This window comes from Battus philenor, unplaced genomic scaffold (assembly GCF_028537555.1).
Source record: "Battus philenor isolate CCGP_79_NKW_IND1 unplaced genomic scaffold, ilBatPhil1.0.hap1 SCAF_3, whole genome shotgun sequence".
NCBI classification, from domain to species: Eukaryota; Metazoa; Arthropoda; class Insecta; order Lepidoptera; family Papilionidae; genus Battus; species Battus philenor.
This window is the reverse complement of record NW_027181693.1, coordinates 1,825,770-1,842,221: the sequence shown is the minus strand read 5'-3', so window position 1 is coordinate 1,842,221 and position 16,452 is coordinate 1,825,770. Positions and strand designations below refer to the sequence as shown.

At 34.0% G+C, this 16,452-nt stretch overlaps 2 protein-coding genes across 2 annotated transcripts; both read left to right on the top strand.

The window, feature by feature from the left end:
- Window positions 1-193: 193 nt before the first annotated feature.
- LOC137926797 (uncharacterized protein C19orf47) lies at window positions 194-6,159 on the top strand. The gene is made up of 6 exons (XM_068770498.1): window positions 194-291; window positions 697-868; window positions 1,672-1,793; window positions 2,484-2,583; window positions 3,587-3,672; window positions 4,842-6,159. Exons 1-6 carry the CDS (start codon window positions 243-245, stop codon window positions 5,429-5,431), a joined length of 1,119 nt encoding a protein of 372 aa, XP_068626599.1. The 5' UTR covers window positions 194-242; the 3' UTR covers window positions 5,432-6,159.
- A 6,938-nt stretch (window positions 6,160-13,097) lies between these two features.
- LOC137926632 (uncharacterized) lies at window positions 13,098-16,281 on the top strand. Its single transcript, XM_068770299.1, has 2 exons — window positions 13,098-13,109; window positions 13,516-16,281. Exons 1-2 carry the CDS (start codon window positions 13,098-13,100, stop codon window positions 16,279-16,281), a joined length of 2,778 nt encoding a protein of 925 aa, XP_068626400.1.
- The last annotated feature ends 171 nt before the right edge of the window (window positions 16,282-16,452 follow it).

The window sequence follows — 16,452 nt, the reverse complement described above, 5'->3', positions numbered from 1 at the left end:
TTAAGACATTGTTTGCAATACGAATTTTTTTTTATTAGTATCTGGTTTCCTTATAAATGTGTATTATTTATGCTAATGATAGTCATTAGTAAATGAAAAAATATTATTTAATTTTATTATTATGTGGGTGTAGCAACTTGTTATATTGGCAACATTGCTTACGGCTTTTTGATATTTCGTACAGCTCAGTTGAAGTAATGTCAAATGTGAACTTATGAAATTTGATATTTGTGTTTTATTTGATGGTAAATAAATGTGTTAAGACCATTAATATGGAATCAAATCTTACAAGTGAGTATGGAAAACTATTTTGTTATAATCGGAAGTAGTGTCAGGTTCTTAATTTGGTTTAGGATTTTGGTTATAAATAGCATCCGTGGGTAATCTATGTATCTTATTATTGACCCAGGTGGTATATTATTTGTTACTTGTATAAAAACGTGTGTAAAATTTTGCTTATTTCTGAAGTACAGTTTATTATAGTTTTGAAAGTTCCTGTAGAACAAGTAAATAAATTCTTAAACGAAATATATATGATATTAATATACATACCTTTTTGGTGTTTATATTCTTAAATAAAATAAAACAGCTAACTGTTAACTATAGAATGTTGAAACCTCTTTATTGATAGGTTTTTAATACTATATCGATATCAAAAGTTTATTATATATATTAATTTAATTTTGTTTCCACCAGGTATGTGGGTGAGCTTTTTCACCGCTGCCGGAATCCCTTCGGATGTGGCAGCAACTTATGCTTTAACCTTCACAGAGAACCGCATACAGAATGATATGTTGCTGGATTTGAATAAGGAATATCTCAGAGATATGGGGATTTCAAGAATGGGAGATGTTATTGCTATTTTACGGTTAGTTTGCTATTTTTCTTGTCTTTATATTCAATTCATGTATTTATACATTCACTTTAATATCATCTGTTACATTACATTATAAACTTTTTGTTTAACTTTGCTATTATGAAACCATTGTAGCCATGTAGACTGACATGTAATCATAGGTTGTAGATTTGATTCCTGGCAGGTGAAGTGAACTATATGTAATTGCCACTTCCCATAGTTAATTAAGGAATACAGGATAGGACTTCTAGTATTAAAATTTGTTAAATATGACAAATTCATCAATTTTTGTTGGGCATAAATAAGTAAGACTTCTGTTTACCCTGATAATTCTTGTAGGAAAGAACTCTTCTTCATTGTTTCCTCAGAATCGAGGGTTGCAGCCAAGCTTGTTAGTATCTGTCTTCATCTTTTTCCAAGCTGTTCTATTTTGTAAAAGTTTTAAGGAGCCATGGATGGTGAAGTTACACACTGTTATAATTGCACCAGTCCATCAAGTAGATTACCATCCTTTGATCCTATTAAACTCCACATTAACAATGAATAGTTTCTCTAGATTATCTGAACTTCTTTGTGGAAAATGGGTAGTGACAGAGTGTTCTATACAAATAGATAGTGGATAGTTGGGTCTGTGTTCTGAGCTCTTTAACGATAGACAAATTAGTGCAGGGCCCTTAGGTATTTGCCTTGTATGAGACTGCAGTGTCTAGGTTTTGCAAGTGTACTGTTACATAGAGAAGACAAGTGCATGCATAAAGAACTAGAAATGTATAAATGTTTTCATATAAATTCTGTAAAAAGTTGTTTACTTGTAGGCATGCTAAACAAGTCCATGAGAGCACAGCCCGTGATAAAGTGCTCAATACGACATCAGTGAGCACCAAAGTTCCAGTAGCAGCCGTCGCTGGGAGGGCAACCGTTGCACAACCTGCATCACGTAAGTAGAACTCTGGTTGGATTTCGATTTCTTATGAAAATTCATTTTAAATTAATTTCTGGATACAGTGAAACCAAACAGACATTTGATTATAATTTCCCAATCTTTTGTGAACTATTGGAAAGTATATGAATCTTTTTTTAAACTAAAAGAATTTGTACTCTAGCTTTTAATTGTTTATTATAGGCGAGACAAAATGTTTTTTATTTTGGTAAAAGGGATATTACATAATGCCTAATTTGCCTTCCAGTCCCAGGATGAATAGCTCTAAAAAAGCATTACTATCCCCATAGACAGCATTTTGGATCAGATATTTTTATAAAATTATTTGTGAAGTGTATGATATTGTATATAATATATGCTATATATTCAAGCGATATGTAATATGTAAATAAATCTGAAGGCATTTGCGCACAAATATATTAATTTGATCTAACAGAATTATTATTTTGAAGTCTGAATAATAATTCTGTTTTGCTCGTTTGTTTTTGTTAGATGTTAATTATAGTTGAATAAATTTAAATATGGGATGGTATGATGGGGTTGACAATAATTTCTGTTAAATTTGATTCTTTTGGCATTCTTTGAGAAGAATTTGAGTTACCTAAGCAACCACCATATATGGTTCAAAGTAGATCATAAGATGATTAAATTCAATATTCAATAAAGAAGTATTATATATTTTTACAGCAGCTAGTCGTATTCTGGAACACTACACGCGCAAAGCACAAGTGTCGGAGTCTTCGCCTGTGATAGCATTGAATCAGAAGAGGAAATTTGTTGAAATTAGGTAAGTGATTTTCAAATACCTTGCATGGAGTATTTGTAGTCTGTAGGTCAATATTACAGTAATCAATTGTGAATAGAGGGAATAATAAATTGTGACTTGGTGCAGTAATGGGTTGAGACTATGCAGCAAGAGGTCGCTACTAGATGCAGTAATGAATAATTTTTTTTATGCTCCCGTTATTGAGACATTTCATTAGTCCCCCTGTTGTGTATAAACAGAAATTCTTTTTATAATGATAATTTTTCACATGATTCTTTTACATTCTCTTTCATACCTTTTCTTATTTTTTCTTCCATACATCACCTCACTTCCTTCACTATACCTACAGAATACTGCAGTCATTTTTTAGATTTATTTAATTTGATTCTTGTTTTTTTTTCTTATTCTTAATTCTAATTTAATTTTATCTATACTACATTACAATTTTTTTACAGTTATTTATATCTATTTCTTATCTGACTTATTTGTTCCTCATGATCCTTTCCTTTAACGTTCCTGCAGTATTCCAAGAAGGTCTGGCAACATCCTTCTCAATTCACCAGCAAGCCAATGTTCTCTTCTATACTTTGCTGCAACCGAAACTAGTATTTTGCACTCAGTATGCAACAATGAATTGCAACTAGATGTCATGATAGAATGGAATTAGATGCAATAATGAGATACTTGTACATGCAGTAATGGGTAGTGATTAGACGTAGTATTAGAGATGAAGTAGATGTAGTTAGTGGGAAATAAGTAAATGCAGTAATGTTTTTGCAACTAGGTGCAGCAAAAAGCTACAAGTAGATACCATAATGGTTTGATGTGTAGGAATAGGTTGAGATTCTGCACCCTTGTATTGCAACTAGATGATTTAATGGTTTGTGTCAGAATATAGCAGTGCACTAACATTAATTCAATCTATCTGTGAAGTTACACTAAATACGTAAAAATATTTGCTATATCTTGGATTAAACTGTTAAAAGACATACATGAATATTACATAATATTATTTTTTTTACAGTTCTGAAAGTGAAGCTGATGTCAAGAAAGCGCGGCTTATCCGTTTTTCTTCTTCAGCACAGCCTACTATTAATTCAGTTAAACAAGGTAAGACTTTTCAATATTAAATTTTTTTTAGTAATATTAACACAAAATTCATGTTACACACAATATATAAAATGTGTGTATTTTATAGTAACTCATAACAAATAAATATGTAAATTTTCATGTTCTAATTTATATTTTATTGTCCAAGGCATTGAGTGATTCTTAAATTTTTGTTTTTATTTTATAACTCTATAGTCTACTCTTAAACATATGTATCCTTTCTCTTAAAGTCCATCTATGATCAAGGAAGATGAAAGCCAGTCATGTCCTAGCATCAAAGACAATGTTTATAAATGGAAAACCAATATTATATCATGTACTATAAATTTTATTCACATATAAAAGGAAAAAAAATGGTACACATACCAGATGCCAAGAATCTCTGGTATAATACATGATAACAAAATGTATAATTAAGATAGAATTAAGAGTTAAACATTGGGTTTTATTTTTGTAGTGCTATTAGGGTTCCTTAATTAGAAAATATGTCCCAATAGTGATATGTAACTATCAGAGAGAAAGCATGGGCTATCATTGATTATTGTCAAAAAATTCTAAATACCAAATAACCTGCCAGTGGTAAATTAAAATCAAAGTATTTATTTATGCCAAAAAGTAGTAGTCATTGGATTTATTGAAATATGTAGAAATAGACTGCCTAAAAGCCTGTGAAACCCTTGTTAGATTTCGGGACAGGGGATTCCCAAAATATTATGGACAAGGGGAGCCTTTTCCAATATTAACTGATACTTTAAACCCCCATAGGCACATAATTTTAAAAATAGTATCTATAATTATATTCCTTTTGGTGAAAATATTTTTATTAATTTGAAAAAAAAATATGGATTTTATTAAGTAAACCTACACCATTTTCTTTAATAACAACACTTTTTAAAAGTGCAACAAATATTACATACTTTTAAAATATTAGCCATCCTTATAATAGGATGGTATTTATAATACAACATTAGTTTCTTAAATCTTCAATTTTAAATGAGAGCCTCCTAACTCATGTTTTATCCTTGTCCCAACATCTTTTATCCTTCGCCCCCACCTCTCCACTATTTCCTAAGGCGCGTCATAGCGATTGCGGTAACACTATAGTATAAAATAATAGGAGAATGTTATTGCTGTCTCATAAAAACTATAGTATTTTAATTTGTTTGCAGGTCCGATCCATAAACAAACGGTGTTCTCACGCTTAGGGAACTCAGAGAGTGCCATGGCTGAACCGCCGAAAGTTGCCCAAAAAAAGATATACTCCCGGCTGGGTTCAAAGACTGATGGCGTTAGACGTACACAGAGTTTGCCGATACAGAAGGACGCACTGAAGTACGAGGGAATACTGAAAGGAAATCCAGTTGTGAATAAAGTCTTCACAGTCACAACAACGAAGAACAATGGAGGAAGGAAGATAGCTGTGGGCACAATGAGGGCTGATCAGGCCCCAGTCAGTGTCAAGGAGAAATTAGCTTTCTCTTCTCCTAAATCTGTCAAATTCTCAAACAGAGTAGAGTATAAAGAAATAAGAAACATAAGAGATAATAGGTTAAATACAAAAAAATTCGTCCCAAAAACAGCACCTGTTAATATCAAGAAGAAATTTGTTACACCAAAACCTACACAGGTGTTCAACAAACCAGAGAGAAGGCTATGCATGCCCGAAGGTTTTGTCGGTGGAGTAAAGTCTAGACTGGGCAATGGGAAGACGAAAGATCTGACTGTTACAAGAAACGTTTTCAATAGGTTGGGAGTATGAAGTAGTGTAGGTTATTTATATATGTTTTAAAAGTTTGTGCGGGAAGTGAAAATTTGTATCTCATTTCGCTATGCAGTGCTTTTTTATTTTTGCTATGCAAATTAAAACAAGTAAGTGACATTAAATAATAAATAATATATGTGGTATGATGTCTGCTTATTTTTGCAATAACAGTTTAAATTATTTTTTTTTTGCAAATTTGTATACATTAACAACTTAAAAAGTGTATATATTTTTTTCTAAACACATATATCTATATCATTAATCATTTATAACAACACATTTAGATTTATCAATGCTGTTTACATAATGATATGTATTTCCGAAAAAATATAACTACATAGTGCCAAATCTAATGCCGGGTACTATGTGTTTCTTTAACATTAAATAGTGGACATACTTCTGTAATATAATTTTTATAGATTGTTGGTCCCAAGTCAAAGTGATTTTGTGATATAAACCTGTATGCATAATTAAATACAAACCCTTTTGTTTTCTTCACTTTGTATCCCTTTTTCACCCCTTGCCATTGTGTTGTGGGGAAAAAAAGAATTTAATTATCTGTTTAAAAATTGACTGAACACTAAGAGAAATAAGCTTCAACTGTATCATGTTTGATTTTCTTTACGTAATAACTTTTTGTTGGGTTGTTCAAGGTATCTTAGCCTACACATAGACCAGAATTACACAAACCTCAGCGGTGTGAGTCTACTAAATTTTACATTTTTTTATTTTACATTATTTTATAACTAAGGGTCTGATAGTCGGATGCATATATATTTAAAGTTTTAAGGTTAAGAAATTATGGAGTAGTAGGTTTTCTAGAAGCCTAGTGGTGTTTGATATCTCGCACAAGCAGGCATAGTTTCAAATTACTTGTCTATTCACATCCCAGGATTCATAAAAGGGTTTACCATAATGAGTCAACATGTAAATTTTAAATAAATTACAGGTTGTCAGAAGACGTCCTGTTGTATATCTATGGGGGAAGACAATGTCCAAAAATTCAATATAGCACATATGATGTTAGTGCATTTTTAAAATATTTTTTTTAAATTGTTACATGCACTGTGAAGTGCATACATTTGATATCATTTTATCACACCGATTTTATTTTTTGAAATAGCCACAGACATTTTATTTGTTGGTATACTTTTGTATATAGCAATCTGTCCAATGGGAGTCAATATGTGTGGAAATATTTGTATAGCATTTAAGATGCTTTAAGATGTCTTTTATGTGTGTATAAAAAAATTAAATATAGCTTTGATTATATCAATGGTTATTAATATATTTCTTTCACCTTTTTTCTGTTGTTATATGATTAATATGACCATATATATGATACATGGTATGTATTTACAAAATAGCAGTAACAAAAAAGGCAGGAATGTAATATAGTGGGGGCACGCTAATTCTCGAAAGTTGTAAGTCCATAATTTATTGTAAATTTATCTCCAACCAATGCCACTGTGTTTTGAGGAAAATAATATTATCTTATAATAATTTTTAGATTATTTGTGGTACTGCGTGCTTCTATCAAAAATCCCTGTATATAATACATATAAGTCATTTCTGTTGCATACTATGCAATAATTATCTTTTAATTAAAAATAATGTTTATGGTAACATTGTGAATTTAATGTACTATTCACATTTTTTTGTTTAATTATAAGTTTTGTTAATATATGTAAGTGATAAAGAAATTCTGTGTTATTTAATTTATAAATAGTTTTCAGTGAAGATTTTTAAACCCAAAAAATGGAGTTATACAACATAAGTCTGATTGCGTATAAACTGGTTTGTTTAAATGAAGGAGATCTGGTTAATAAATACCAGTATGGAGCATCAGATTCAAGCACTGCATTTAAGTGTGATGCTGATGGAGTCGGATGAAATGAAAAATTGAAATATTAACCAAATGTCATCTATAAATTCCTCATACATTCTTAAAGTGATACAGATAATTTGAATATCATCATATAAGTAAGATAAAGTTTTTTTTTTATTTTTTAACCACATGATTAGGTATTTTCAATATGATAAAAAATTTAAAATATTTCTTCTGGAATGAAAACACAATTTATGCTTTAAAAACACGTTACAAAAACGAGTAGCAAAATATTTGCTCACGCGCAGATATCACAGCGCAATGGCGTCGTTTAAGGTGTTTGAACTTGAAATTTAAAGCGAGATAGCGCTGCGTATATGTCAAACGGTTAGCTTGTCCCATATGAAACATTATTGTGTGATACAAGTGGTACATATTGTCTGACGGAACAGATATGAGCTACCATTAATACACGCTTCCAGATGGAAAGTGCCACTGGTGGTTCAAGTCTCTGCGTCTTGAATCGGAACATGGTAATACGCAATACGTTGAGTAGCATATATATGTGTAACCACTTGTTTCTTGAATAGCGGTAGCCCAGCGGTAGAGGAGAGCAATTTGCGATCGTACGTCGTGGGATACAATCTTGTATAATTCACACTCTCTACATTAATAATATAGGATTGCCACTGCCCACAAACTAGTTTCCATAGGATGGTCTTCTTTATTGTTTCTGAAGATGTTAATGCTGTTAGCCCTAAGGATTTTACAGCTTCATTGGTACTGAGTTCATGGAGCGGAAGAGTCCGTGAATTAGATTTGAAAACTAGAAACCAAAAGGCTCGCACGTTGTTTCAAAAGAAAGGCTCTTCGCGGTAGAGCTTTGACGGTGTGTGTTGCTGGAGTGTGCTTGCGGGTTAGTACGGCAGCGTGGACCACAGGCGAGCCGATGAGGGATCCGGATCCAACCACGGCTCGCCCACGCTTTTCGCGGTTAGGGAGCGAGCGGCCGCTCACTAAAAACGGGTGTTGTGGCGTGGTAGGTGATGTTTTGTTTTATTATGTAGAACGCGACGACCTGTGTAAAATGTTGCAGGTGCAGTGGTTGTTGCTGTTGCTGAGTGGTTTGTGCTTTCAGTGTTGTGAGTATCTGCAGGAGGTGCGGTGTGGCGAGGGTTCTGTGGGAACCCTCTGATGGGCTCGAGGAGTACGTCTTTAGGCCGTCTCTTGGTGCGGGGTGCGAGGTGCAGGGGGAGTAGCGTGAGGCGCTAGCTATTAACGGATTGTGATGTGCGGAGGTCGACTCAAAGTAAGTTTTTGAGCAAGTCAAAAAGAACTCTTGGACCGTGGGGAGTTTGAGGATCGTTATGGAGGTCTGCGTTGCGTTGGAACCAATCCGCCCCGTGGATGGTCTTCTACCAAGGCGCAGTGATTGTGGTATACCCTCGTAGATATCTTTGGAGGAGGCCTACTCCTCGCATTTATGGGCTGAAACGAATACTTTCTAAATGGACTTTCCTAAAAGCAACCAACAATGTTTTTTTTATGTAGAACAATAAAAGGTTGGCGCCAAATACTTGCCTCTGAATGAATGAATGAATATTGTACATACGTTTTAGATATATTAGCGATGGTTGATATTGATCTGTGTATTGATGTACTGCTCTCAGAGTTTTAAAATGTTCTTATTGAACCTACGTAGTAATAAATAAATATATTCTCACATATGAACACGTGTTAAACCATACTTTTACTTTGTTACCTTTATAAATTGAGAGTATATATTGTATATATATAAAAAAAAATCATTTTAGAGGAATATCTTTAAAAAAAGTAGTCTAGTGATTAAGGAGAGGCTGGTAATAAATCAGATAATGATTTCTTTCGACGTCCCAGAGAGGGAGTTCTTTATGCAAAATAAAAAATTAAACAAAAAAAAAACATCCTGGCATCGAATATCCACTAATTTAATCTAGGGGAATAGTAAAATGTGGCAAATAGTGAATTTGAACCTGTATCCATTTTTGATATATGTATTAATCCAAATATTAGGAGGTTAAGAAAGACAACATTTAAAGTATTTGATATATATGTGGTTGTTCGTTAAAAAACAACGGTTTACCTGGAGACAAACGACTCCAAAATAAAATTCACAACGCCGAACCGGGTGGCAGGAAAATATTTCGATACCTTCATGAACACTATATGAGGTGGCTATCTGGAGCCAGGGTAAAATTTCTATCTAAGGTTTAATCTTTGAATCGTGTGACGACCTTGTACTAAACCAAGAAAATCTCCATTGTATTAATTTCTTTAGCTGTCGCGCTCAAAGCTATACCAGGGGCGGTCAAACTGCGGTTCGCAAGCCACATGCGACTCTTTAAATGATTATTTTTGGCTCCGATTGATTGTCGAATTACTGGTGTGATTAATAATTATTATTATTCCACCATAAAATTAGCGAAATCCAAACACCGATCATAATTAACTAACCGGCATCATGCTGCCATATTCGTGTGCTATTATATCTTACTTCAATACACGTATTTTGTATTTTTGTTTAAATAATTTCAATACATGTGGTTTTTGTAACAAAAACATTCTTTTGCGTATTTCAAATGCGTATTCAATTGCGACTCGCAAAAAATTCAAATTTCGAAAAATGATTTGCACTATCAAAGAGCTTGGCCTCTTCTGCTATATATGGTTATATCCAATTGCTGACGCGACACTTTTAGCGAAGAGATATTATCGTATTTTTTACGACAGACTTCAAATAAAATCTAATGCGTAACAAGATACAGCGGAGGATCGAAACATTGCGGAGCTGTTAGAGAAACAAGAAAAGCGTCAAATCTTCTTTGAGTATTGTAATAAGTTAGTAAGTAAGGTAATTGAAAAAAACAAATCTTGGTTAGATGAAACTGGAATAAGAAAACAAACTGTAATAGTATGTGATATATATAGAATTCAACAAAACAAAAAGAATAAAAAAATGAAATGTAAATCTTTTAATTAACAAAATTAAATGATAAAAAAAGTAAAAGTAATACTCTGGAGGTTTAGGCGAAGTAAGAAAGGTGACGTAAGAAGGGAAAATAAAGTGTGCAAAGAAATTAAAGAGAATATGAGGAATTAAAGAAAGATATGTAGAAGATAATGTGAAACATATAAGATAAGCATGAAAAGTCAGTGGAAAATTTATTGCGAACATATTATCCCTGCGTACCTAAGACGGGGGAATATACGAGAGGACCTCAAACACGGAGGTCAAAAAAATATGAAAAAGAAAGATACGTAGTTGACAAATACCGCCACAACTTTTAGTAATTCCGCAGGTATATAAATAGCAATGTAAACTTTATTAATACAAGTATAGAAGAGCCATGCGGTTTATCACACAACAGTGTTTCATTTCAGTTAAGATAGTGAACCTCACTGCACATAAAGTTCTCTGCTCTTTAAACGCCATTGAATAAATAAAAAGTGTAAGCCAAAATTGTAAATAAAGAAAACAAAAAAATATATGCTGCGAAATAACGAATGTAGACGGTGAAAGAAAGGCGACGCGTGAAAGAAGATAGAACGTGAAGGATGAAATATTTTGTGTAGGATGTGAAGAAAAGAGAGAAAGAATTTGTGGGAAAGAAAGAAAGAAGACAGCAATAAAATGAAGAAATTATTTACACCCTCATTGTAACTTCCCTGTCCTAAATAAAGCAGGGGGATTAAGATAAAAAATAGTAAACAATCTTGAGGTTTTTTTCAGTGGTTTTGGTTTATGGGCTTAAACGGGTGCTTCAAGGCGACATCACGCGATTCACATGCAACGGTGCTCTTGAAGGATAGTCGCGTATTGACAAGACGATTGGTCTCTCTTTACTCAAAGTGTGTTTGCGTGGGATTCGCGGGTAAAGACTAGGGCATTGTATAAAGTTTCTGGAGTAGCAGCTTTAGATGTTTACGCTAAACTCTCAAACCTTAAACCCTATGATGCTGACACACAGTATTTGTCAAAGAATTTACAAAAGGCATGGCCAGGAAGAAATTTGAGAGCGCATGACTGTCCCCACTGTCTCTTTGAATTAGTTCAAGTTATTAAACATTTCCTTTATACAATGTCATATATTGTTAAAGTTACTGATTCCAGAATTATACACATAAAGTGTAATTGTATTTAAAAAAAGGTCGAATTTCGTATGAGGAAATAGGAAGACGAAGGAATGTAACTGATATAGCCATAAGTTGAATAGGCACATTGGAGACCACGGATCGGCTAGTGCGACGTAGGAAATCCACCTATTGGGTGACAAGCATGTCAATGTAGAACTGGTTAAATGCCAGTTTCGGTTGCAGGAGAGAATAGAAGAAGGGAACATCGCGTAATTGATAAGTATAGAAGAAAGCCGCCAGACCTTCTTTGATTACTGTCAAAAGGTAGTAAATAAATAAATAAAAGGTAATAAAACGCAGTAGTAATTGAAAACTTTTTGTTTAGGTGACAAAACGTAATAAAAAGAATGAAATTAATTGATAATACTGTGATACAGACATAAGTTAAAATAATAAATATATGTAATTGGAATGAAACAAAATGTGAAATCGAAATTGTAAAATAGCAATCCAGGATGAACGATGATGAATAAGAGGCAAAATGCGAAAGGTGAAGAAATGGATAGGAATAGAAAATAATGTAATATAAAAAGAATAAGAGAAAATAAAAAGAATGTGAATAAATGACTAAGCAAAACTGTCTCTATGAACCCAAGGCAGGAGTTGTAGGTTTTAAAAAACGAAAAAAAAAACATGTTAATGTCGTTAAAAGTTGCTGTATGTAGGCCGCGTCCAACTGTTCCTATTGGAAACATGTGGTTGTAACCAGCAGTGAACGTCTTATAACTGTATGGTATGGTATGATGATGAACGATGATATGCTATAAGTTTCTATCGATAGTTAAGACGAATAGACTTCACAATGATGAATTAAATATACGATTATATATATTTAAACATATAATGTAATGTCAAACTGAATATTATTTCAGGTTGCGTTAATACTGTTCCACATTTGGTACCGTACCATCACAAGACATGAGAACACGAAATTTGTAAAGCATTGTTGAGGTTATAAATTGAATATACAATAAAACATATTAAATTAAAATACGTTATTCTATACGAATATATATTTTTAATTTAACATGATAGTTTTTGATTCGTTAATAATTGATAAATTGCATACGCTTGCAACACTAGATTTGTCAACAGACTATATTTATATTAACTCGGATAATATAAATTTCAGGATATTTACAGTTTCATATTTTGTGAAATGAAACAATTGCATTAAAACTTTCAATGCTGTTTTGAAACTATTTGTGAAATTGTATTACAATGAATTATTCTATCTACAATTTTACTGGGTTTGCAATGTAATCCAGACACCGAATAATTGTTGTAATTACATTTGAAAAGTTTTTTCTTTTGCAAGTAATTGATCGTCGGTCTCCTGTGTTACGTAAACCGCAATGAATGAGGGTGCACTGACATCTTGTAGTCAAATTCTTTTTTAAACTACCTATTTCCTTTTACTCAATTGATATTCTTTTATCAACTGAAATTACTAATCTACAGTATAAGAGGAGACAGTTCGTATTACGTAGAATCACATAATAGTATTTATATTGTTGTTTGTTTGCATTAAAGAATGACATAACGTGGCGCGGAGTGGTCGGAAAATGTCGGATCGAACTTCGCAGGCTTTTCGATATAAGAGCATTTCCAGTTGCGCGCCGATGCAGTGCCGATCCCACGTTCTCTGAACCAACACCCGCAATGGGGAGACAGGTAACGAATTAAATATTAAGTTTAGCAGTTAAATCAATTTTGTATTATACTGGTAAAAGTGAATTTGTAATTTGTTTATTCAGTGTTTACATATTTACCAATAATAATCTCACTCTTATTGATTATTTTTTTAATATCTAACAATTGTGGTGTCAGTATCTATCTAGGGAAAAATCAAAATTCAATTACGTTTTACAATAAAAAATATATTGTTTATAACAGCATTTCACTTTTTTAAGTTCGAAAATCAAATTTTTGTTCCGGAATTGAATTCATAATTATATTTTCTATCATCGTTTAATAAATAAATAAAAATAGATAGTTAATCGACGTTTGATCGAGATATTTTTTAACAAATGGAAAAATAAAACTTATTTGGTAGTCTGACGTGTATATTTTTTTCCAGGCATTACTAGTATTGGCTTGCTGCCTAATACTCAAAGCATCGGGTAATACAGGCAAAAGCAAAGCCGGAGAAGCGAGCTCCTCTCGTCTGTACCGACAACTTCCTGTCGGCGTGTATGCTAGTGCAGCCCCACATGGTGCGTACACGTACCATGTCCCCACAGTCGTGTCAGCGAAAGACGCTCGGGTTATACCAGTTAACGAAGAAAGTATCGTTGTACAGACCCCAAACATCCTGTTAAAGGACTCTTATGGCAATAAATTCGTGGAAACGCCTCAAACAGCTGGTTTTAAGACTACGTTCCCACAACAGTTTGTGCAACTACAAAATCTACCGTTGCATTTATCCCAGCCATTTGTTCCCGGAGCACCGGCACTCCATTTTAAGCAAGGCGCAGCACATTATTTCGCACCCTCCCAATTTAGAGTCCAAGGCTTACAAGCAGCCAGTCCCTCACCCTTCGCGAGGTACGCCGTGTCTCATCCAATCTTAAATAACGCAAACATAAGAAATTTTGCCAGTCCACCCGTTTTGCAAGCTAACTTCAACCAACACCCAGTAGCGCAACAGCAATCGACAAGTAATAAGGCAATTTTCACTCAAACGCAATCGCACGAACAATATAATAAGCTGAGAAACGAACCAAAGTTTCAGCGTTTACAAGAGGCGCCTAAGGAAGATGTGAATCCCAGAAATGTACCTGCTGAGTTTGAAAATAAAAATTATAACCAACCGCAGGCAATACATGCGCAGAAGGCAGCTTTGCAAGCAGCTCCGGGTAAAGTGAGCACGTATGTTAACGGTCAAAAAACTGTCGTATCGTTAGAAACTAAACCGCCTTTACCGCTACTAGACATCAGTTTACTCGAACCATTAACATTTGACAATCCCTTGGTACCGCAAGTGCAACATTTTTTGCCGAGAATCAATGAAGCTACTTATCACAAATTGCCTAATTACAACGTACAAGTAAAAAACAAACAGCAAGCGCCACGGCCTTTTAATAGCGATATCGTTATAGGCAAACCAAAGTTAAAAAATAAAGCGCCGAAAAAGAAACAGAAGAGTCCTCCGTCTCAAAATGATGAAAATGAGAGTGATCATCCGACGCCATCAATTACAGTACATGGAACTCCCAATTCCAGCCCAGAGTTCTCATATGAAATTAATTCACCTAATTACAAAGAGACGTATAAGGAACAGGTGGTGAGCTACAACAAGGAAACTAAGTCGGAACCAGTCAACTACACCTACAACAAGGAATCGCAGGACGAACCCGTACATTACAGTTATAAAAAAGAAACAAATTCTGAACCCGTGACCTACACTTATGAAAAACAAGTTCAATCTAATCCAGTGCAATACAGCAATGTGCAACATTCAAAGGCGCCGCAGCAAGAAATGATGGTTTACTACGAAAACAAAGGTCAAGGACCGAAACATTTAGTATACACATCGAAAACAGGTTATAAGAACGATGGACAAAATCACCTAGATGAAAAGCCGCAGGCGATAAATTCTGGGCACACTCAAAATTATCCATCAGATAACCCGTCGCAACATGCCCCACAAAAATCCAATAACAGAGAACAAGAACACTTCGCAGATGCACCTCCTCATCCTCAACCGGAACACAGGGAAGAGGTGAACAATCACAAAATAACCCAAGACGAGAATATAGCCCACCACGATTTCCCAAAATCTTTCATGGACTTAATTAACGCCCAAGTAAATAGTGGACATTTCCAACCTATTACACCTGAATATAATAGAAATGAGAAATCATTGTCCACACACAAGCCTAACAATCATATAAGAGTAGATCCAAATCAACACATACAAAGAACGTCCTCAGAAAGACCTAGAAACGAACAAAATAATGCTTACACACCCAATCAACAGATTCACGAAAAATCTAAACATGTTATTATCAAGGATGAAACTCCTGAAGGTATACATTTGCATAACGAAAAACAGAACACAGAAACAGTAGATCAAGAAGAAAATAATGAAGAAAATTTCGAGGAAGATTACAAGAACGCCGCGTTTGGGTTCCCAGCATACGAATCTAATTCCGAAGAAATAGAAAAAGATATCTACAATCCAGCGGCGTATGGTGTGCCTCGCGAACATAATCAGTTTGATATTGAACACGCTCCATTCCAACAATATTACGAGGAAGGTGATAAATTCCCTAAACAGACGCACTCTAATTACAAGGACTCACGGGATAAAGTAAAGGAAGATTATTTTCTAGACTACTCAGTCAATAAACCAGAAAGTATGATCGACAGGTACAACAATAAAGTGGAATACTACAAGATGTACAAGAAACATCAGCCGAAAGAATATTTCGGTTCCAACCACAACGGTGACGATGGAAACGAAAAGCAAAACGCCAAGTATTCAGCTCTACCAGTATATTCTTTTAATTATGGCCTCCAAGAAAAACCGAAGCAACAGTTCGCAAGTTACAGAGCATCTCCCAAGATATTGTACGAATATGACTATACTAAGGAAGCACCTCGCGACAACACGGCGTATGGAACTCGGCCGCTTCAAAGTTATAAAACGAAAACTCAATTTGTTGAACCACAGTTCCAATATGGCTTCGAGCCCTCCACGATACCTCTTCTACTTGATAGCGAACTAGCAGCTATGGCTAGCAATGTCAGCCCCGAAAACGAAAAGCCAGGCACTAGAAAAAAACAGTTTAACGAAAATTGGTACATCAAAAAGACTTCCACGGCAGGCGGTAAACCCTAGTAGCTGATAACATTATTTATTACACCAAATTTTATTTAAGTTAATGCTAAGTGTTAAATAAAACTGTTAAATAATTATATATATTTCATTTGTCACCTATAAGTGATTGCATAGTTTCTTATGCAATAAACTTTCACTGTTAATACATTACGTGAGGCGATCTATTTCTTG